Genomic DNA, 24207 nt, shown 5'->3' with positions numbered 1-24207 from the left:
TATCTGTTAGAAATCCTATCCCCTTGAAGCCCTTCTAGCAGAGGGTCTTTTAGGATTATCAACACTGGTTTTAAAATCCTTTTGTGACAGCATATCATGGTTGATGGCTTAGGGGCTGGTAAAAACAGGAATGAGGAAAAGAAAAAGGAAATATATGCAGACGACTCCTTGTGGTAGTGCTGGATTAAGTATGCCATGGCCATTCCTGGGGCAGTGGCATATGTAAGAGAGGAAGGAAGGATTAACAATACTTGGGTTATTGTGATATTTACTTTGCAAGATTATATACAAATATAGTTCCATATCCTAACATTTTGTTCTGTATCTCCCAATCATCCAGAATTAGAAAGTCTTTAGTCTTTTCTTTTTTTTTTCTTTTTTTTTAGCAAATGCTCTGTGGAAGCTTGCTGACAGTTTGCTGCTTTTCTTGGGTGATTTAACTTGATTACTTGAAATCTGATCTTATTTCTAGGAATAGATGAACCTGCCTTTAAGGTATATCCAATTCAGCTTGGTATTAATCTTGTGGCTAAAGTCTTCCTGGCAAACGTCTCTGCAACTTAAAGGCACTGATATGTTGATCAGTGAGGGGAAAATACTATGAAAAATATTTGCTTATTAATTGCTAATTCTAGATGTATTCATATGCATGCATATTCTGGGAAGCCATACATTTTTTAAATCTAGAAATATAGAAAACTCACTTAAAACAATACTTGGAAACTTTCCCCTGGAGTAGAGCTGGTTTGACTCTACTTCCGTTCCCATGCTCCTGGCCCACTCTGCAGAAGCAGTGCCAATGAACTATGTTGCCCGAGGCACTGAGTAAAAGAATACAGAAGGAGAAACACTCAGTAAATCAGTGACTGCTCATATTCAACCCTGAAAAACTGAGTGTTGACTGTAGCTTGGAAGTTACAAAAATGCTAAGATGTGATTTTTCTTTTAGGTGGGAAATGAGGAAGGATGAAAGACTACAAGAGGAAGAAAAAGCAATGCTGGAACATCTAAAACTAATGTGTACCATCCAGGACTCTTCTGCCTCAGATAACACAGAGGAACAGTAATCTGCAGAAAACAGCAACAGTTTTATTTTAGGAAATAATCACATGTAATGGAGTAGGATTTTTTACTCTAGTCAGAATGAACCTCTGATGTGCTGTGAAGCGTGAAACCAATGACTGAGTAATCTCTGAACTGAAAAAGAGTACAGCACATAAAGAATAAAATGCTACATATTTTTTATTTTTAAAATAATTTCAAATGTTTTTCTTTCCTCAGTCTTTCTCTTAATATGATATAACTACTGCCATCTCGTGTTCCCTTTTAATTATTATTTTTTTTCTTTCAGTCTTGAAGTATCTATGACAACAGGCAAAATGTTTGGAAATCTTTTCCCAAAGTATTTTTAAATACAACATTTGGATGTTAAGTTGGAGTCACATACCCCCCTGAGGGTCATCTGAAAATTTCAAATTAATTTTGTAGCCGTAGCCCAAGTCCAGGTCTTAATTGCCTTTAATACCCACCACTTTACCAGTCTCCTTTCCCATAGCCTCTTCCTCATCCAATTTATTTTAATCAGAGCCACAAAAAGCACTCTCTTGAAGTATACCTTTAGTAATATCTATGCCTACAGTGGTTTTTCAAACATCAGATTCAAACTTCTAATCATACCCTATCAGAACCTACACCAGCGGTACCACGTTCAGCGAACTGCCTGTCATCCAAGCCACACGCTTGCCATTTTTCCCAACTAGAAACCATCTTTCTCCGAAAATCATGTTCAAAATTCACTCTAGCAATCTCGTTATCCATAGTTCCATAGCTTCTGTTACTTCTCTTATTTCCATTGCATTGATACACACACACGAACACAGGCACACACACACACGAAGGAAACGGAACGTGTTCTAGTGCCTCTATGTCAAGTAGGGTTGTATTTACTATATTCTTCCCATCAGTGCCTGATATTAGATTAAAAAGACCTTGAAGGCTTTACAATATAATATGAAATCTCTCTTTATAGCAGTAGTCTCCCCAGATACCTACTAGAGAGTTATTCATCTAGCGGGCAGTTAATAAACACAGTTGTTTAAATGGCTGTCATTGTAAGAAGACAGCAAAGACAATTAGACTGTTGAGCAACCTATAGGACATCTGGGAGAAGCCTTATATCATGAACTATTTTAGACCATATGACATTGAACATCATTGTTTCTGATGTTCTCAGGTTATTCATGTTCCCACATTCTGTGATTTTTATAAAATATGTATAGGCTACATGATTTCCAAAGGAAAGTACTTGGACATTTTTCAAAGAGTAAAGCTTGGAGTGCAGAGGACACCTTAGAAAATCTCTTGCATTATTCCCTTACATAAAAACACATAAATGGCCATGTAGCCAGCTGCCTGCCAAATAACACATTTTATTTTTAAAGAATGTACTTTAGTTGGCCAGTATAATCATAAACCAAGTGTTTTAAGACACGGTTGAAATAATTTCTAAAAATTTTATGCAGACCATTTAAAAAATGCTAAGAAATTTTTATGAAAATTCGACTTTCCACATACTCTTATCTATAAACAGTTACTAAAACAACAAACATAAGGCAATGGTTGACTTTATTCCTTCAGCTTAGTGATGGTCTGTGTACTAACTCTGCACAACTATATTTTATTAGAATAGACACTAAAATAGAAAGTCAAAAAAAAATTGATCCAAAAGCTAAATAAAATAATCTTATAAAGTTGTTATAGGATTTCACATTTGGCTCCTTTTGTTTTCTAATATATCTAAGGATCACCTGTTAACACTATTTTTTATTGAATCTGTACACGTCTGTATTAATCCTGCAAAGTGATTTAGTTTGTCTTGAAAAAATGTCTATATGGCTCCCTTCCAAAAGGAAAGAAGTATAGTAAGGGGAGAATGAGATGAGTTGAAAGGAGAGAAATGTAGAAAAGAGAGAAGAGTTTGCATTTGATTTCTCTTCTATGCTTGATCTATGAAATTACTGTAGCCATAAGTGCAGTAAAATTTATAATTGGTAAATTTAAATAAGTTATTGTTTTATCAGATCATTTTGACTTTACATTTGATATGTTTCTTAAAGTATGATAAAAAGTGGTACTCCAAAACAATTACTCTTTCTCACATTTATTTTTGTATAAGTTAACAATAAGAATGAAGCCTAATATTTTATAACTATATATGCTTATTACAAAAATGTTATCTTCCTATAAAATATTATCTTCCTTCTGTGTTTTATTTAACTGTATTTTTATGTAATTTTAAAGAGGTATCTATTATTGGCCTAGCAGTGTTAAAATAGTATGAATTAATTTCTAATAAAATACATTTTATTCTTGAACAACACACGTTTGAACTGTGCAGGTTCACTTATATGCAGATGTTTTACTAATATGTACTACAGTACTCCATAACATGCAGTTGATTGATCTGTGGATGCAGAACCATGGGTTACACACAGGGTAGGTACCCCTAACCCCTGTGTTGTTCAACGATCAACTGTATAGATGATAATGTGTATTTCAGATATTTTACATTTGTCATGTCTATGAAAAAATGTTATAAAACTACCAACCAAGAAATAGGAAAAATAAATCACTGTTTTGTCTACTAATATCTGCTTACTCTAAATATCCTACTATCCCAGTTCACAGATTCTTGAGTCAAAGAGAGCTTCAGGTAGTTTATAATAGGAATTTCTTATAAAAAAAATTTTTTTTTTAAATGATTTTAATGATACTTGAAATATTTCATAATTTTCAAAAAAAATTTAAAAAGCTGTATTTAGCCTTAAAAAGGAAGGAAACCCTGTCAACACTGATAAACTTTGAGGGCATTATGCTAGGTGAAATAAGACAGTCACAAAAAGACAAATGCTGTATGATTCTACTTATATGAGGTATCTAAATAGTCAAATTCATAGAAAAAAGTAGAATAATGGCTACTCAGGACTAGAGGAAGGGGAAAAGAGGGGTTGTTTAATAGGTATAGAGTTTCAGTTTTACAAGATGAAAAATGTTCTGAAGGTATGTTTTACAATAGTGTGAATATATTTCACACTACAGAACCATACACTTAAAAATGGTTAAGATGGTAGATTTTATATTATGTCTTTTTTACCACAATTAAAAAAAAACTGGTAAAAGTGGTATCTCTACTGATGAACTTTCCTAACATGATGCCTGAAAGCTTTTAAATTTTAATGGGGAACTATGAGACCTGTATATTCAGTATCAGCTATTATTCCACACAATGATAAAAACTATCTGCTTTGCCTTTGAGAAATGTTTTCAACAGCATCCTCAGTAAAGCAGTAAACTCTTGTTTCTCCAGAATTTAAAGAATCCAAAACCTTGTATTGATATAACCCTTTTCCCCTCAAAATATCGTAATAATTATTTGTAAGAATAAAGATCTGTATCAGTAATTACTACAGCATAACAATATTATCATAATTTGGCAGCTTGAAACAATACACATTTATCACCTCATAGTCTCTATGTCCAGTGTCTGGGCATGGTTTAGCTGGGTTCTCTGCTTAGGATCTCACAAGGCTGCAATGAAGGTGTCACCCAGGTCTGTGGTCTCATCTAAGGTTCAACTGGGTAAGGTGCCACTTCTAAGTTTACATCATTGTTGACAACATTCATTACCTTGCAGGCTATCAACTCAGGGCCTCAGTTTCTTGCCATGTGAGTCTAGCCAAAATGGCCTCTTTGTTCCTCAAAGTCAGTAAGGGACAGAGAGTCTCCTTGCAAGATCAATGTTACAATTGTATGTAACATAATCACATGCATTTAATCATGCACATTCCATCTCCTTTACCAAATTCTAGTGGTTAAAAGCAAGTCACTCATCCCATTCATACCCAGGAGGAAGGGATCACACAATAGTGTGAATGCTAGGAGGTGAGGATGATGGAAGCCACCCTGGAGTCTGTCCATCACAAGTTAGAATTTAGGCACTGAAATATCCTACATGGGGGGACCAGTAGAGAAGTGGAAGTAGGGCTGGACTAGGAATAAGAACTGGGAGTTAGTATTTTTTGTCATTTATTAAGCCACTACTATAAGCCAGGCTCTGTGCCAGACTCTCAATGAGTAACCAATTTAATCCACTCTAAGCACTTAATGAGGTCTGTATTGGAGTCCCATTTGAGATAATAAGAGGTGTAGATATGTGAAAAAACTGACCCAAATTTTAAATAAAGATGTGCAGTGAGGTTCTGGTTCAAGATGGCAATGTAGGAATAGCCTGAACTCACCTCCTCTCACAGACACACTGAATCTGCAGCAACATAAGGAACAAATTCCTCTGAAAAAAAAAAAAAACCTAAAAACTAGCTAAGTGATAATTACACATTGGGCAAAAGAGAAAAAGCCACATCAAAGTGGGTAAGAGAGGCTGAGACACAATCTTGTCATAAACCTTGCCACTGGCGGGTTGACCCACAATCAGGAAGGGACTCAAAACCTGGAGCTTGAGGCCACATCAGACACCCCAACATTTAAGACCTGCACCAGTGAGATGAGATCCCAAAATATCTAGCTTTGAAAACCAACAGGGCTTGCATCCACAAGATCCACAAGGCTACAGTGATCTGAGAAATGTCTATTAAAGATTCATGCGCTAGGACTCATCCTGGGCCAGAAACAGAAGCACCTGATCTCATCCAGACTTTATGCGAAAGAGGCTCATTTGCTAATCTTAATGCATCTGCCTGAGGGACAGGCATCTAACTTAACACAAATTTAGGGGACTGCTGGGATACTCTTAGGGACAGATGCTGATGGGCATCATTTTTTTTTTTCTTTCCAGTGGGTGCCACCTTTCCAGTCCCCCTCTGTCTGACTCCAGCAGGCAGGTGCCATCTGCATACTCTCCCTCTGCCATGCTTCAGAGTGCTAGTATCTCCTGGATGAACTTTTACAAGCATCTGGGGCCACAGCTTCTGTGGCTGCTGCCAAGGGGACACCCAAGGATCTCCTGGCTTTGGCTGCCACGGGGGGCTTGTGTTCCTGGGTCCCACTGGGCTGTAACAATTGAAGAGAGAGATCTCCACAGACTGCCAGGCCCATAGACAGCAGACTGAAACACATACATAGTCTTTCTAAGAAAGAGGCCTATTGGCTCATCCAGGAGCTTTGGCCTGAGAGAGGCAGGATTCTGGTTTAGCACACATCTAGGCGGCCTCTCAAGGAATGGAGGCTAGTAGATGCAATCTTTGTGCGCTCCTTCTGCATCACTCCAGCTCACTGACATCTCCCAGAAAGAAGATTATTACCCTTCTCTGGCACCCCCAAATTTTGCAGGTGCCACCAGGGGACACCTCTATATCACCTGGCTCTGGTGGTCAGCTGAGCTTACAGTCACAGGTACCACAGGACTGTAACTAATGGAGAAAAAGGTTTTATACAGCTATCACTCCCGGGGCACAAAAAGAGGCAACAGGCCAAGGAGCTCGAAATTTCTGTGAAAGAGGCCTATTAGTACATCATCACAGCTGCTGCCTGAACAGCAGGCCTCTAATTAAATACACATCTAAGGGCTGATCGTAATCCTTTCCATAGACCTAGGAGGGTGGGTGCTATCTTTGTGCTCTCCCTCTGCTGTGCTCCAGAGTGCCATTATCTTTTGGAGGAGAGTTGGTTTATACTTCTGGTGTCTTTATGGCTGCCACTGAGGAGATGCCCTTTGATTGCCTAGCTACGGTAGCCAGGGGTCACCTGGTGTTCCTGGGTCCCACAGGACTGTAACAATCAAAGAGACAGTTCTTGGCAGGCTACCACCCTCAGGGCACTGCACAGATAGCAGACTGGAACACAACCTTAGTCTTTCTGTTAAAGAGGCTATATGCTTGTCCTGGAGCTTAAACCTGAGGGGCAGATTTCAGGTTTGGCACACATCTAGAGGTGTATGGAGGCGCTCTCAGGGAACGTATGCTTGGGAACCATCTTTGTGCTCTCCCTTTGCCTCACTATTGCTCACTGGTATATCCCAGACAGGAGTTTATACACTCATCTCGAACCCTGAATATTGTGATTGCTGCCCATGGGACACTTCCAGATTATCTGATTCTGGTGGCTAGTGGGGCTTATGCTTGCAGTCCCACTGAACTGCATACACTTGCGTACTTTAAAGGGTGCTACATGAGGGTCTGGCTTCTGATCCAGCCTAAATCTAGATGTGGATTGACTACCCCTCTTTTGGGACACTGACAGGTCTTGGCACAACCTCAACTACTGTGAGCTATTAAAAATAAAATAGGCTGCTTGGACAAACACAAAGGTTTGAGAGACAACCAAGAGCTAGGCCAGGGTTGAATGATGAAGTTAATCTCCCACACTATATCACTACTTCAAACCTGGAGAGGTAGCTGTTGCAAAAAGATAAGAATATGTTCCAAAGGAAAGAATATGAAAATACTTCAGAAAAACACCTTAATGCAATGGGGGTAACTGATTTACCTGACAAAGAGTTCAAAGTCATGGTCATAAACATGCTCATTGGACTTAGGAGAAAAATGGATAAACACAGCCAGAATTTCAACAAAGAGTTGGAAAGTACAAGAAAGTATGAAACAGTAGTCACAGACCTGAAGAGTACAATAACTGAAATGAAAAATATACTAGAGAAATTTAAGAACAGACTAGATGAAGAAGAAAGGATCAGTGAACTCAGACACAGAGCAGTGGAATTCAACCAATCAGAGTAGCAAAAAGTAAAAAGCTTGAAAAAAAGTGAAGACAGTTTAAGCAACTTATGGCACAACATCAAGCATACTACCACTTGCATTATATGGGTCCCTGAAAGAGGAAGAGAAAGGGGCAGAAAACATATTTCAAGAAATAATGGCTGGGGACTTCCCTGGTGGCGGGGTGGTTAAGAATCTGCCTGTCAATGCCGGGGACATGCGTTTGATACCTGTTCCAGAAGATCCCACATGCTGCAGAGCAACTAAGCCCGTGCACCACAACTACTGAGCCTGTGCTCTAGAACCCACGAGCCACAACTACTGAGCCCACGTACTGCAACTACTGAAGCCCGCATGCTCTAGGGCCCATGTGCTGCAAATACTGAGCCTGTGTGCTGCAACTACTGAAGCCCACACACCTAGAGCCCCTGCTCTGCAACAAGAGAAGTCACCACAATGAGAAGCCCGTGCACTGTGACAAAGAGTGGCCCCCGCTCACCACAACTAGAGAAAGCCTACGTGCAGCAATGAAGACCCAACACAGCAAAAAAAAAAAAGAATCTGTTCTCTTTGTAACAAGACACAGTTAGACAAAGAAAAAAAAAAAGAAAAGAAAGAAGAAATAATGGCTAAAAAATTCCCTAGCCTGGAAAGAAACAGACATCTAGATCCAGGAAGCCCAGGGATATTCAAATAAGTCCCAAAGAGACCCACAATATAATTAAAATGTCAAAAGTTAAGAACAAAGAGAATCTTAAAAGCAGAAAGAGAAAAACAACTTAGTATGTACATGGCAATTCCCACAAGACTATGAGCAGATTTTTCATAGGCCAGAAGGGAGTGGCATAATATACTTAAAGTGCTGAAAGAAAAAACTTTCTAATCAAGATTATTCTATCTGGCAAAGTAAACATTCAGAATTGAAGACAGAAAGTTTTCCAGACAAGCAAAAGCTAAAAGAGTTAATCACCACTAAATCAGCCTTACAGGGAATGTTAAAGGGGCTTCTTTAAGATAAAAAGAAAGGATAAGCAAAAAAGAAATAAGTAACAAGAAAACATATGAAATTATAAATCTCACTGGTAAAGGCAAATATATAGTAAATGAAATGAATTAATAATTTATAAGGCTAGTATGAAGGTTAAAAGGCAAAAGTAAACATACCTATATCTACAATAATTAGTTAAGGGATATACAACATAAAAAGACAGAAAATGTTACATCAAAAACATAAAACACTTTGGGTGGAGTGGGGAGGAGAGTAAAACTGCAGAGGTTTAGAATGTGTTAAGACTTACGTTGTTATCAACTTAAAATAGTCTATTACAATAATAAGTTGCTATATGTAAGCATCTTGGTAACCACAAAGCAAAAACCTATAGTAGATATACAAAAGATAACGAGAAACAAATCTAAGCATGTGACTAAGAAAAATATTCAAAATACAAAGGGAGAAAACAAGAAGAAAGGTACTGAGAGGCAGTACAAAACAGCCAGAAAACAATTAAGAAAATGACAATAAGTACTTATCTATCAATAATTACTTTAAATGTAAATGGACAAAATTCTCCAATCAAAAGACACAGAGTGGCTGAATGGATTAAAAAAAAAAACCTATACACTGCTTACAAAGACTCACTTCAGATGGAAAGGACACCCACAGACTGAAAGTGAAGGTATGGAAAAAAGATATTCCGTGAAAACGGGGAAAAAAAAGTTGGGTAGCTACACTTATATGAGACAAAACAGACTTTCAACCAAAGACTCTAATAAGAGTCAAAGAACATTACATAATGATAAAGGAGTCAGTCCAACAGGAGGATACAACATTTGTAAATACTTACACACCTAACATAAGAGCACCAAAATATATAAAGCAAATATTAACAGACCTAGGGGGGAAATAGACAGCAATACAATAATAGTAGGGTACTGTAATACCCCACTTACATCAGTGGATAGATCATCCTGACAGAAAAATCAATAAGGAAACATCAGCCTTAAACAACATGTTAGACCAGATTGAATTAACAGATATATACTGAACATTCCATCCAAAAGCAGCAGACTACACATTCTTCTCTCAGGCACATGGAACATTCTCCAGGATAGCGTAGGTCACAAAAGAAGTCTTAATATATTTAGTTAGGCTGAAATCATATAAAGCATCTTTTCTGACCATAATGGTATGAAACTAGAATTCAATTACAAGATGAAAACTAGAAAATTAACAAATATGTGGACATTTAACAACATGCTACAAAATGACCAATGGGTCAAAGAAGAAATCAAAAGAGAAATTAAAAAATACCTTGAGACAAATGAAAATAGAAATGCAACATAGCAAAACTTATGGGATTCAACAAAAGCATTCTAAGTCCTTTAAGCACCTACATCAAGAAACATGAAAATTCTGAAATAACCTAATTTCAAACTTCAAGGAACTAGAAAAAGAGAAAACAAAGCCCAAAGTTAGTAGAATTAAGGAAATAACAAAGATAAGAGCAGAAATAAACAAAAAAGACTAAAAAGAAAATAGAAAATATCAATGAAACTAAGAGCTGATTCTTTGAAAATACAAACAAAATTGACAAACCTTTAGTAAGACTCACCAAGAAAAAATAATAAATAAAATCAGAAATGGAAGAAGAGATGTTAAAACCGATACCATAGAAATACAAAGAATCATGAGACTACTATGAACAATTAAATGCCAACAAATTTGACAATCTAGAAGAAATGGATAAATTTCTAGAAACATACAAACTACCAATACTGACTCATGAAGAAATAGAAAATCTGAACAGAACAATTACTAGTAATAAGATTGAATCAGTCATCAAAAACTTCCCAACAAAAAAATCCAGGACCACCAGCTTCACTGGTTCTACCCAACGTTCAAAGAAGAATTAATACCAATCCTTCTCAAACTCTTCCAAAAAACAGAAGAGGAGGGAACACTTCTAGACTCATTTTATGAGGCCAGCATTATCCTGATACTAAAATCAGACTAGGAATGCAACAAGAAAATTACAGACCAATATCTGTGATGAACATAGATGCAAAAATCCTCAACAAAATATTAGCAAACCAAATCCAACAATACATCATAAACCATGATCAAGTGGAACTTATTCCAGGGATGCAAGGACAGTTCAATACCCACAAATCAATCAACATGATATATCACATTAACAAACTGAAGAGTACAAATCATATGATGATCTCAACAGATGATTCCATTTGATAAAATTCAACACATGTTTATGATAAAAACTCTCAACAAAGTGCATATAGCGGGAACATACCTCAATATAATGAAGAACATATTTGACAGGCCCATAGCTAACATCATACTAAATGGTAAAAAGCTGAACGCTTTTTCTCTAAGACCAGGAATAAGGCAAAAATGCATATTCTTACCACTTTTCTTCAACATAGTATTGGAAGCCCTAGCCAGAGAAATTAGGCAAGAAAAAGAAATAAAATTCATCCAAATTAGAAAAGGAAGAAGTAAAACTGTGACTATTTGCAGATATATACTACATATAGAAAACCCTAAAGACTCCACTAAAAAACTGTTAAAACTAACAAATGAATTCAGTAAAGTTGCAGGATACAAAATCAATATACAAAAATTTGCTGCATTTCCATACACTAATAGCAAACTGTCAGAAAGAGAAAGTAAACAAACAAACAAAAAAACCATTTACAATTGCATGAAAAAAGAATAAAATACCTAGCAATAAATTTAACCAAGGAGTGAAAAGACCTGCACACTGAAAACTATAAGACATTGATGAAAGAAATTGAAGATGACAAAATAAATGGAAAGATACCATGCCAATGGATTGAAAGAATTAACATTATTAAAATTCCATACTACCCAACATAATCTATAGATTGAATATAATCTCTATCAAAATTCCAATGGCATTTTCCCCAGAAATATAACAAACAATCCTAAAATTTGTATGGAACCACAAAAGACCCAGAACACCCAAAGTAATCTTGAGAAAGAAGAATAAAGCTTCAGGCACATGCTCCATGATTGAAAACTATATTAAAAAGATATAGTAATCAAACAGTACAGTACTGGCATAAAAATAGACATAGAGATCAGTGGAACAGATTAGAGAAGCCAGAAATAAACCCATGCATAATTTACAATGAATGAACCAAGCATACACAATGGGAAATAAATGGTATTGGGAAAACTGGACAGCTGCACACAAAAGAATGAAACAACTACTATCTTACACCATACCAAAAAAGTTAACTGAATATGGCTTAAAGAGTTGAATTCAAGACCTAAGACTATAAAACTCTTGGAAGACAACATAGGTGGTAAGACCCTTACCATTTCTCTTGGCAATGACTTTTTTGGATCTGACAACAAAAGCAAAGGCAACAAAAAGAAAAATAAACAAGTGGGATTACCTCAAACCATAATAAAAAGCTTCCTCACATGAAAGGAAACCATCAACAAAATCAAAAGGCAACCTACAGAATGGGAGAAAATATTTTCAAATCAGATATGTGATAAGGAGTTACAAAAATACATAAAGAACTCATACAACTCAACTGGAAAAACAAAAAGACAATCTGATTTTTAAAATGCGCAGAAAATCTGAACAGACATTTTACAACGAAGACATACAGATGGCCAACAGGTACACAAAAAGATGCTCATCACTAATCACCAGGGTAATCAAATCAAAACCACAATGAGATATCACCTCACACCTTTTAAAATGGCTATTATCAAAAAAACAAGAAATAACCAGTATGGGAAAAGATGTGGATAAACGGGGACACTTTTGCACTCCTGGTGGATATCTGAACTGATGCAGCCACTATGGAAAACATTCCGCTTCTGCGTATTTATCCAAAGAAAATGACAACACTAAATCAGAAATATATATGCACCCCCATGTCCACTGCAGTGTAGTATTATTTACAATAGCCAAGATATGAAAAAAACCTGAATGCCCATCAATAGATGAATGGATAAAGAAAATGTGATATGTATACACACACACACACACACACACACACACACACACACACGAGAAAGAATGCAATCTTGTCATTTTCAACAACATGGATAGACCTTGAGAGCATTATGCTAAGTGAAATAAGCCAGAATGAGAAAGACAAATACCGTATGCTCTCACTTATATGTGGAATCTAAAAACAAACAAATAAAGAAAAAAACAAGTCATAGATACAGAGAATAGATTGGTGGTGGCCAGAGGTGAAGGTGGGGGTGGGAAAAATGGGTGAAGGAGGTCAAAATGTAAACCTTTGGGGGGATCAAAAAAGACAGTGGAGACAGGACATGGAACTCACCTCCCCCCATGAACACATTAAAAATACAATGACACGTGGAACAATTCTCACCAAAATCTAACTGGAAACTGGCAGGAAGACTCCTGTACAAACAACACCTTGAAAAAGATCCACACGTAATCAGGTAGGAAGGGTTGAAAAGCAATCAGGTAATGCCCCTGGGAGGGGACTTAGAGGAAAAGGGAAAATACATGGGCAGAGACCCACCCTGGGGAGTGAGTGGTGAGAGCCATAGATTGGGTGCCCCAGTCCTGGGTCATACACCGGGAAGATGAGCTCCCTTAGCTGGCTGGAGGACAGCAGGGACTAATAGGGCTGTGGGAAGCAAGGACTCTGTTTGTGAAGGGTGCATGTGTGTTGGCCTGACACCAAGGCAGGGCAGAGAAGGCAGTTAGAGGACTTCTCTCATGGCTGCTGGGTTTCCTGTGATTGCCTTGGCACCTGCCCCAGTCTGATCCAAAGGAATGATCCAGCTCCACTTACTCCACAGTGTGACATGGGATCTAGGGCTGCCATGGCTGGCAAGAAAACTTGACTGTGGTACACAGAGGTGACGTGGTCCTGGGGTGGAGCCTGGGTGGGACACTGGTGGCCACTGTTGGTGCTTATTCAAGCAGAGTATCAAAACCAGCACAGAATTCTGATGGCAGCAGCTCTACTGCAGTTCACAAGCCGATACACTGCTGAGAGTCCATGAGGGACCCACTTGCCCTGCAAAACAGCTCCACAACAGGGCAGGGGTGGCGTAGGCTGGGGGCAGTGATCAGCTGTGAGGGACAAAATGGACTTCCACCTGAGGTTGCATCTGAGCAAAGTGAGGGAAACAATTGCAGGCACCTGTACAGGAAGTACATCTGAGGCAGCTTGGAACTCAGTCTGGGGCCAAAAGAAACTGAGACCACGTGTGTGTCCAACCCACTTCAGAACTCCCCATGCTGGGGAAAGGGTTCTGGTGCTGGGACAGAGGAAAGAACATACTTAAAGGGAACTGAGTCAGCCTGGGCATGACCCTAAGGACTTCCACTGCAGCAACATGGGATCAGACCCTGTCCCTGATAGGGTGGAGATAACCGTTAAGCAGAGGGGAAGTCTCACCTCATTCCAGTCTTCAGCTCTAGCACCTCCATCTCCAGCCCCACACCTTACTAAGGTGATAGCTGCCAAAAATACCCTGAAGAAAGACCTGACTTACATCCATGTCAAATCCAGCTCTCCCATCAAGGGCAATGGGCACACAGTCTGTACAGGGATGCTCCCACTTAAGAACACCCCTTCAAGACTGCAATAGATAACTGCTTCACTTAAATTCATAGAGGCAGAGAAAGTTAAGCAAAATGAAAAGGTAGAGAAACTGCTCTCAGTTAAAAGAGCAGTAAAAGGTTTCTTACAAGTAAACCATTGTAAAAATAAGTAATGAAACAGAAATAAACAGTTTACCAGATAAAGAATTCAAAGGGAATTCTCTGGTGGTCCAATGGTTAGGACTCTGAACTTTCACTGCCGGGGTTGTGGGTTCAATCACTGGTCAGGGAATTAAGATCCTGCAAGCCATGTGGCATGGCCAAAAAAAAAAGAATTCAAAGCATTGGTAATAAGAATGTTAACTGAGTTAGGGAAAAGAATAGATGAACACAGTGAACATTTTAACAAGGAACTAGAAAATATTAAAAAAGACCCAATCAGAAATAAAGAATTCAATAACAGAAATTAAAAAATAAAAACACTAGAAGGAATGAATAGCAGACTAAGTGATACAGAAGAATGCATAAGTGATCTGGAAGACAGAATTATTGAAATCACCCAATCAGAACAGCAAAAGGAAAAACAAATTTTTAAAAACGAATACATTTTAAGAGATATCTGGGATAACATTAAGCATACCAAAATGTGCATTATAGGGATGCCAGGAGAAGACAGAGGGAAAGGGTTTGAAAATGTATTTGAGGAAACCATGGCTGAAAACTTCCCAAACCTGAAGAAGGAAACAGATACCCAGGTAGAGGAAGCACAGAGAGTCCCAAACAAGATGAACCCAAAAAGACCACACAAAAGCACATCAAAATGAAAATAGCAAAAGTTAAAGTTAAAGAGAGAATTCTAAAGGCAGCAAGTAAAAAACAGAGTCATATACAAGGGAATCTCCATAAGGCTAGCAGCCAATTTAAGATATCAGCAGGCCAGAAGGAGTGGCATGATATATCCAAAGTGCTGAAAGAGAAAAATGTGCAAACTCGGATACTCTCCCAGCAACATTATCATTTAGAATCAAAGGAAAGATAAATAATTCTCAAACAAGCAAAAACTAAAACAGTTCATCAATACTAAACCCACCCTAAAAAAACGTTAAAGGGTCTTCTCTAAGTGGAAAAGAAGTAAGAATCCATAGAAAATGGAAAATCCCACAAGGAAAGGAAATACAAAGAACTGAGGATCAACTACTTAAATAAGCCAGTATGAAGATTAAAAGAGAAAAAAATGTAGAAACAACTATAACTATAATGAAAAGTTAAATGATAAACATGAAGATGTAAAACATGACATCAAAAACACAAAAAGTGGTGGAGGGGAGTACAAAATGTAGATGTTTTAGAATGTTTTTGAACTTAAATGACTACCAGTTTAAAACACATAGATACAGTTATAGGTCAATATATATAAACCCCATGATAACCACAAATCAAAAACCTACAATAGATACACAAAAATAAAAAGAAAGGAGCACAAGCATACTACTAAAAAAATCACCAAACCACAAGGGAAGAAACAAAAAGTAGAAGAAATGAACAGAGAGTAACTACAAACACAACTAGAAAACAAGTAATAAAATGACAAAGTACATATCTATCAATAATTTATCTAAATGTCAATGGACTAAATGCTCCAGTGAAAAGACATAAGGTGGCTGATTGGATGAAAACCAAGACCCATCTATGTGCTACCTATAAGACTCAATTCTGAGCTAAAGGCACAGACTAAAAGTGAGGGGATAGACAGATATTGCATGAAAATGGAAATGACAAGAAAGCAGGGGTAGCAATACTCATATCAGACAAAATAGACTTTAAAACAAAGCCTATAACAAAGACAAAGAATGGCATTACATAGTGATAAAGGGATTAATAAAAGAAGAGGATATTGCTCTCATTAACATATATGCACCCAATACAGGAGCAGCTAAGTACATAGAGCAGATACTAACAGACATAAGGGAGAAATCAACAATAATATAATAGTAGAGGATTTTAACACCCCATTTTTATCAATGGACAGATCATCCAGACCAGAAATCAATAAGGCAACAGTGCTCTTAAATGACATAATAGACCAGTTGTACTTAGTAGATATCTATAGGACATTACATTAAAAAACAGCACAATATAGATTCTTTGCAACTGCCTATGGAACATTCTCCTGGATGGATCACATGCTAGGCCACAAAACAAGTCTCAACAAATTTAAAAAGACAGAAATTGTATCAATTATTTTTTCCAACCACAACAATATAAAACTAGAAATCAATTACAGAATGAAAAATAGGAAAAGAACAAACACATGGAGATTAAATAACATGCTATTAAAAAACCAATAGGTCAATGAAGATATCAAAGAGGAAATCAGAAAATACCTCGAGACAAATGAAAATGGAAATGTAACTCTCCAAAATCTATGGGCTGTGGCAAAAGCACTTCTAAGAGGGAAGTTTATAGCAATACAGGCCTACCTTAAGAAACAAGAAAAATCTCAAATAAACAACCTAACCTACCATATAAAGGAATTAGAAAAAGAAGAACAAAGCCCAAAGTCAACAGAAGGAAATAAATAAATATCAGAGAGGAAAGAAATAAAATAGAGGACAGACCACCCCCCCCAAAAAAAAAAACATTAGAAAAGATCAGTTAAACCAACAGCTGGTGTTTTGAAAAAATAAACAAAATTGATAAAGCTTTAGCTAGGCTCACCAATAAGTAGAATGGACCCAAATAAACAAAATAAGAGAGGAAAGAGGAGAAATAACAAATGATACCACAGAGATACAAAAGAATTCTAAGAGAATACTATCAACAGTTATATGCCAGCAAATTGGACAACCTGGAAGAAATGGACAAATTTCTAGAAACATACAGCTTGCCAAGACTGAGTCAGGAATAAATAAATAATTTGAACAGACTGATCATTAGTAGTGAACTTGAATTTGTAATTTAAAAATCTCCCAACAAACAAAAGTCCAGGACCAGATTGCTTCACAGGGGAATTTTACAAGACATACAAAGAGGAGATAATACTTATCTTCCTCAAACTAGTCCAAAAAAGTTATGGGGACAGAATACTCCCAAATTCATTCTACAAGACCAGCATTACCCTGATTCCAAAACCAGACAAATACACTACCAAAAAAGAAAATTACAGGCCAATATCTTTCATGAATACAGATGCCAAAACCCTCAACAAAATATTAGCAAACCAAATCCAACAACACATAAAAAGGATGATCCACTATTATCAAGTTAGATTTATTCCAGGGATGCAAGGATGTTTCAATATTCACAAATCAATAAATGTGATACACCACATTAAAAAAAGGAAGGATAAAAATCACACGATCATCTCAATAGACGCAGAAAAAGCATCTCACAATATTCAACATTCGTTCATGATCAAAACTCTCATCAAAGTTGGTATAGAGGGAAAACATCTGAACATATTATCTCAACCTATAGCTAATATTATACTCAATGATGAAAAGCTGAAAGCCTTTCCTCTAAATTCAGGAACAAGACAAGGAAGCCCACTCTGACCACTTCTATTTAACACAGTATTGGAAAACCTAGCCACCACAATCAGATAAGAATAAGAAATAAAGGACATCCAAATCAGAAGGGAAGAAGTAAAACTGTCACTATTTGCAGATGGCATGATATAGAAAACCTTAAAGTCTCCACCAAAAAATTATTAGAACTAATAAGTGAAGTAGGTAAGGTTGGTGGATACAAGATTAATATACAGAAATCTGTTGCTTTTCTATACAGTAATAATACACATCAGAAAGAGAAAGTTAAAGAAAATTCCATTTAAAACTGCATCAAAAAGAATAAAATACCTAGAAATAAATTTAACCAAGGAGGTGAAAGGCCTATACTCTGAAAAGTATAAAACATGGATGAAGTAAATTGAAGATGATACAAAGAAATGGAAAGATATCCCATGCTCTGGGATTGGAAGGATTAATATTGTTAAAATGGCCAAACTACTCAAAGCATTCTACAGATTTAATGCAAACCCTACCAAAACACCCATGACAAAAAAAACAAAACAAAAACACCCATGACATTTTTCACAGAACTAGAGTAAATAATCCTAATATTTATATGAAACTAAAAAAGACACTGAATTGCCAAAGCAATCTTGAGAAAAAGAACAAAGCTGGAGATATCACCCTCCCTGACTTCAGACTATATTATAAAGCTAAAGTAATCAAAATAGCATGGTACTGTCACAAAAACAGACACATAGATCAATGGAACAGAATAGAGAGCACAGAAATAAATCCACACACCTGTGGTCAATTAATCCATGACAAAAGAGGCAAGAATATACAATGGAGAAAAGACAGTCTCTTCAATAAGTGGTGCTGGAAAAACTGGACAGCTACATGTAGACAAATTAGATTAGAACATTTCCTCACACCATATACAAAAGTAAACTTAAAATGCATTTAAAAACCTAAATGTAAGATAGGCAGAACACTCTTTGATATAAATTGTAGCAATATTTTTCTGTCTCCTAAGGCAAAAGAAATAAAAGCAAAACTAAACAAATGGGACCTAATTAAACTTAAAAAGCTTTTTAGGAAACACATTGAGAAACATACTGCAAAGAGAAAATGAAATGAAAAGACAACCTACTGAATGGGAGAAAATATTTGCAAATGATATGACCAACAATGGTTAATACCCAAAATATATAAACAGATAATTCAATTCAATATCAAACAAAAAACTACACAATCAAAAAAAAAAAAAACAATGGGTGGAAGACCTGAATAGATATTTTTTTCTAAAGAAGACACACGGATGACTAACAGGCACATAAAAATATGCCCCAAATCACTAACTATTAAAGAAATACAAATCAAAACCACAATGAGATATCACCTCACAACTATTAGAATGGCCATCATCAAAAAGTCTACAAATAACAAATGTTGACAAGGAAGTAGAGTAAAGGGAACCTTGCTACACTGTTGGTGGGAATGTAAATTGATGCAGCCACTATGGAAAACAGAGTGGAAGTTCCTCAAAAAACTAAAAATAGGACTACCACATGATCCAGCAATTCCACTCCTGGGCATATATCCAGAAAAAAATGAAAACGCTAATCTGAAAAGATACATGCACTCCAATGTTCATTGAAGCACTATTTATAATAGCCAAGATATGGAAGCAACCTAAAGTGTCCATCAATATATACAATTGAATATTACTCAGCCATAAAAAAAGGATGAAATTCTGTCATTTGCAGCAGCCTGCATGGAAATACAGAATATTATTTTTAGTAAAATAAGTCAGACAGAGAAAGAGAAATACTATATATGATATTGCTTATATGTGGAATCTAAAAAATAAAATAAATGAATGTATATAGCAAAACAGAAACAGACAGATACAGAAAACAAACGAGGGGTTATCAGTGGGGAGAGGAAAGGGGGAGAGGCAAGATGGATTTATGGAATAAGAGATATAAACCATTATGTATAAAGTAGTTAAGCAACAAGGATATATTGTACGGCATAGGGAATAGTAGCCATTATTTTGTAATAACTTTTATTAGGGTATAATCTATAAAAATACTGAAACAATAAGCTGTACACCTGAAACTAATATATCAACTTAACTTCAATAAAAATATTTTTTAAATAAAAGGAACACTTGTATGTACACAAGTAACAAAAATAAAATCTCTACATCGTTTTTTTTTGGCTGTGATGTGCAGCTTGCACTATCTTAGTTCCCCAGCCAGGGAATGAACCCGTGCCCCCTGCAGGGAAAGCATAGAGTCCTAACCACTGGACTGCCAGGGAATTCCCAAAGTCTCCACATCTTGACAGAAAAATAAGTGTATTCCACTTATAAAATTAAAAAGTCACGGGCATGTAGTTAATGTACAACATGATGACTATTGTTAATAATTCTGTATTGCATATTTGAAAGTTGCTAAGATAGTAGATCTTAATAGTTCTTAACAGGAGGAAAAAAAATTGTAACTATGTATGAAGGATGTAACTAGACTTATTGTGTTGATTTCACAAGACAGTTGACCCTTGCACATGTGTTTGAACTAGATGAGTCCACTTATAAACTAACTTTTTTCAGTAGTAAATACAGCACTACATGATTTGCAGCTAGGTATCAAGGATACTGAGGGTGAGCTATAAAGTTATATGTGAATTTTCCACTGTGTGTATATACAAAAATTAAATCATTATATTGTACACTTGAAACTAATGATGTTATATGTCAATTACACATCAATGAAAAAAATGCACAGCAGAGTCCAAGCTTTAACACATCATCTTTAACCCAACTACATAGTACTAATAAATGAAATATAACAAATAAAAAATAGAGAATCAAAGATGGGCTCAAAAGTAAAATAAATAGATTAGAAATGAATTGAGACTCCATATGTTCAAAATTGCACCCCTGTACTGACTTCCAGCATGACAGTGTAAAAAAGTCTACTGACCTGCTCCCGAAATGAAAAGTTAAAAGAACAAATGAGCAAACAAACATCATTTAAAGGCTCTGAAAATGGTCCAAAAGGCAAAGAGCACATCAAGAAACATCTATTCCAGAAAATCTATGAAAATTTGGTAAAAAAACAAGGCTAGAGTGTGTGGTATTTAAACTAACACTGCTCTCTCCCTCTCTGCTCCAAGCAAGGCAGAGACTCCATTCTGGAGGGCTGCAGCCAATAACATGGGGTTCCCTCTCTCCCAAATTCCCAATCTGAGAACTTTCTACATGTGTGAGGAACAATATTCAACGTTTTTCATCCCATCATCAACTACCTGGTGCAGAGGCTGAGTCCTTGGCAAGTAAAACAAGAGATGAGGACTCCTCCAGCACCCCGCCCCCCAACTAATGGAATGAAGGCTCTATCTATCTCAGGTGTGGTGCATTGAAAATACTGGAGCCCGGATCACCTTTGCCCTGCACATAAGGCAGTGTTTCCACACTAGGAAAGGCAATTTTTTTGTGTGGTCCAACTTACCAATCTTTTCTTTTATGGTTCATATTTTTTTTCCACCCTGTTTAAGAAATTTTTCCCTTTCCCAAGAACATGAAGTTATTCCCCTGTTTTCTCCTAGAAAAAAGAGAAAAGTTCTCTTTTTTGGCAAATATATACGTTTTTTGGCAAAAATATAAGTTCTCTATTTTGGCAAACACATTTTCTCATGCTTGGAATTTACGATCTTTTGTTGATACTGTTTGGTATGAGTAGTAGTGGGCAATATTTAATATTCTTAAAGAATTAATCTTTTTAAGAACCATAATGCACCTTGAATACAATTGAAATGTATTGTTGGAAACATTCCATCAATGAGTTTTTCAGTCCCAGGATTGGTGTCATGAGACAAAGACCACAGATTGAAGGTCCCTCATAACTAGAGGCAAATGGCCGTGCTGCTGGAGAGTAGTGAGGAACACTAAGACAATGGCCAAAATACCAGATGAGACAGATCAGCCCATACCTCAATGTACCCTACTGTAGGAATCCCAATAACAGGAGAGGAGAAAAGTCACCTCAATGACTTTTTTTTTAACCTCAATGTCCTTTGGGTTCTAACAAGAACCCAGCACAGGGACAGAGGCTTCTTGCCCCACATCCATAAGGACACATAAGTTTCCCCTACACCCAACACTAATCTCAAGAATTAAGACGTAGAAAGGGGGCCAACTGTCAGATGATTTATATTCCTCATGGAAAGTTTATTCATTGGATTGAGTAAACATTTAGCAGAGAAAAATTTTTAATTGGAAAAGGTTAACTTTACCTGGTAAAATTTACCTTAGCAAAATTAAGAGCTATAGAACAAGATGAGATCATTTATAGAAAATAAAGTTACCGCACATGTGAATTGTGTTGTGCTGTATACTGTTTTTAGCTCTAACCTGGTAAGCATTGGTACAGTTAAGAGGTACACAGGCTCAGGATGTCTCACCTTAGGCAATAAAATCTACAAGCTGAATTGGTTACCTTGAAGCCAAATAGAGAGGTGCTGAAGAAGCTTTTCCTTCATACAGGTTTCTGATGCTGTGCCAGGAAGTTTTAAGAATAACAACAGGAATGGAGTTGATGGGTCATTTCAGTTGAACTGTTCCCTGGTGGCTACAGTGGGCCTAGGACCACAGAGTGGAGAGACAGAATTTGCTCTGATAGTTGCCAACTAAAGAGCCTTTGCTATCGGCAGAGAATACTGATAACGGCTTTCAAACTTCCACAGAGTAATGCTTTCTTCCAATGAATTCTTATTCCAGGAAACCCAAAATATAAAAGAGATATGAAGGTTAAGAAGGTTATTTAGACAGTATCTATCGGCTTTCTCATAATATCCCTAAAGTAATTCCACAGCACTTTGAAAAGCACTGAGGGAAGCGCTGGTTCAAGACAGGTCAGCTGAACAGACACAACTAACTTGGGCTCTGATACAGTTTGGCTGGAATCTTTTGCCTCAGGCTAACATGCTGAGAATGGCTTCCTATAGAAAGTGAGCGATCTGCCTGGGAAATGTCTTCCTGGAAATAATATGGATGTTGAGGTCTAAAACAAAGACTGCTAGCTGTATCTGCAACATCCATTCTCCCTTTTGTCTTGTGAAGCCCATGGTCACCTTGAATCAACATCACATTTCCTAGTACTTAATAGCAGGTACTGTTAACCAAAGTTTCAGAAATGGAGACCTGATTGAAATAAAGACTGCAGCCTGGGAGACACAGATTCAACAAACACTTGAATTGTGTTCTACCAGACTACAAAATGCGAGAGGCTTATAAAGGCAAAAAGTTGCAAGGCCACAGTTAATTATATGAGTTGTTTTTCAAGAATTATAATTAGAGCTGGCAAGAAGTGAGGGTGCTTGGTAAGCATGGATTGGTTGGGGTCTGAAATGGTTGCACAGTTACAAAGGGAGACCTTGAGACGATAAGGTTGCAGCTGGCAAGTGTTGTTCTGAATATGGCTGGTGGTGTCCTTGGGCCTGGAACATTTCAAAGAAAGTTCAAGCTCTCAGTGATGCAGAGACCAGAGACCATATCCTCAATGGCCACCTGACTCCATTTTGTGTGCCCAAACTGTGATTACTCCATTATAATTTCAATCTGTTATTAGTAGTTATGTGTGACTGTATGTCTAAGAACTGACATATAAGATATAAACAAAAATGGTGTGAGCAACTTCTGGCTGGGAAATTCTTAAAGGACTCCTCCTTCTGGCTGGAAGGTGAGCATAATGTCCAGAGTTAGAGCAGCCACTTTCATCAGTTGTAGATGGCACATATTGAGCTCGACAGAACCACAAAAATGTAGAAACCTGGGTCACTGATGATTGGAAAACTAGTCCTGGGGTACCTACACTTATGTGTGTGAGAAATAAACTTCTATCTTGCTTAAACTGCTGTTATTTGGGTTTTAAAAATCACAAACAGCTAAATCTTAACATCTTAACAAATAAATGATATAGCAGAAAAATATCATATAGCAAAGCTTGAGGTTACACTGTTCCTCTGAAAAAGATACAAAATTGACTGGGGGTTGCGGGGAGGGAGACAGAAAGACGGACCAGGAGGGAAATTCTCCTCCACAAGAATAAAACCTTTCTTAGTTTAATAACTGTGAGAGACTTCAGCTTACCTTTCTATTTTCCACCCTTATATCCTTAAGGTAATTGTGACTAGGAAAAGCCCTATCTACTGACTGAGAGCCTCATTTTTCCCTCCTGTTTAGAAAACCTCCACTTACACAACTACAGGAAAAATTAATGCCATGATTTACTTTGAAATGCTTTTTTTTAAAAAAAGATAAATCAATGGCTCAATAGAAGATGAATATGCAAACAGTTATGTGACAAA

General features: G+C 36.9%; 1 protein-coding gene and 1 long non-coding RNA gene across 5 annotated transcripts in view; one reads left to right on the top strand and one right to left on the bottom strand.

The window, feature by feature from the left end:
- The window catches only part of KIAA0825 (KIAA0825 ortholog), a 408207-nt gene extending 406936 nt beyond the window's left edge, over positions 1 to 1271 (top strand). For both annotated transcript variants that reach the window (XM_068535640.1, XM_068535641.1), the window contains one exon: positions 950 to 1271. In XM_068535640.1, the coding sequence (XP_068391741.1) occupies positions 950 to 1067 (118 nt within the window). In that variant the 3' untranslated portion in view covers positions 1068 to 1271. The remainder of the gene's footprint in view (positions 1 to 949) is intronic.
- The window catches only part of LOC137759428 (uncharacterized), an 84628-nt gene that overhangs the window by 54808 nt on the left and 5613 nt on the right, over positions 1 to 24207 (bottom strand). The gene's annotated exons all lie outside the window — the stretch shown is intronic.

Source organism: Eschrichtius robustus, chromosome 2 (genome assembly GCF_028021215.1).
Source record: "Eschrichtius robustus isolate mEscRob2 chromosome 2, mEscRob2.pri, whole genome shotgun sequence".
NCBI lineage: Eukaryota > Metazoa > Chordata > Mammalia > Artiodactyla > Eschrichtiidae > Eschrichtius > Eschrichtius robustus.
This window is presented reverse-complemented; position numbering and strand designations above follow the sequence as displayed.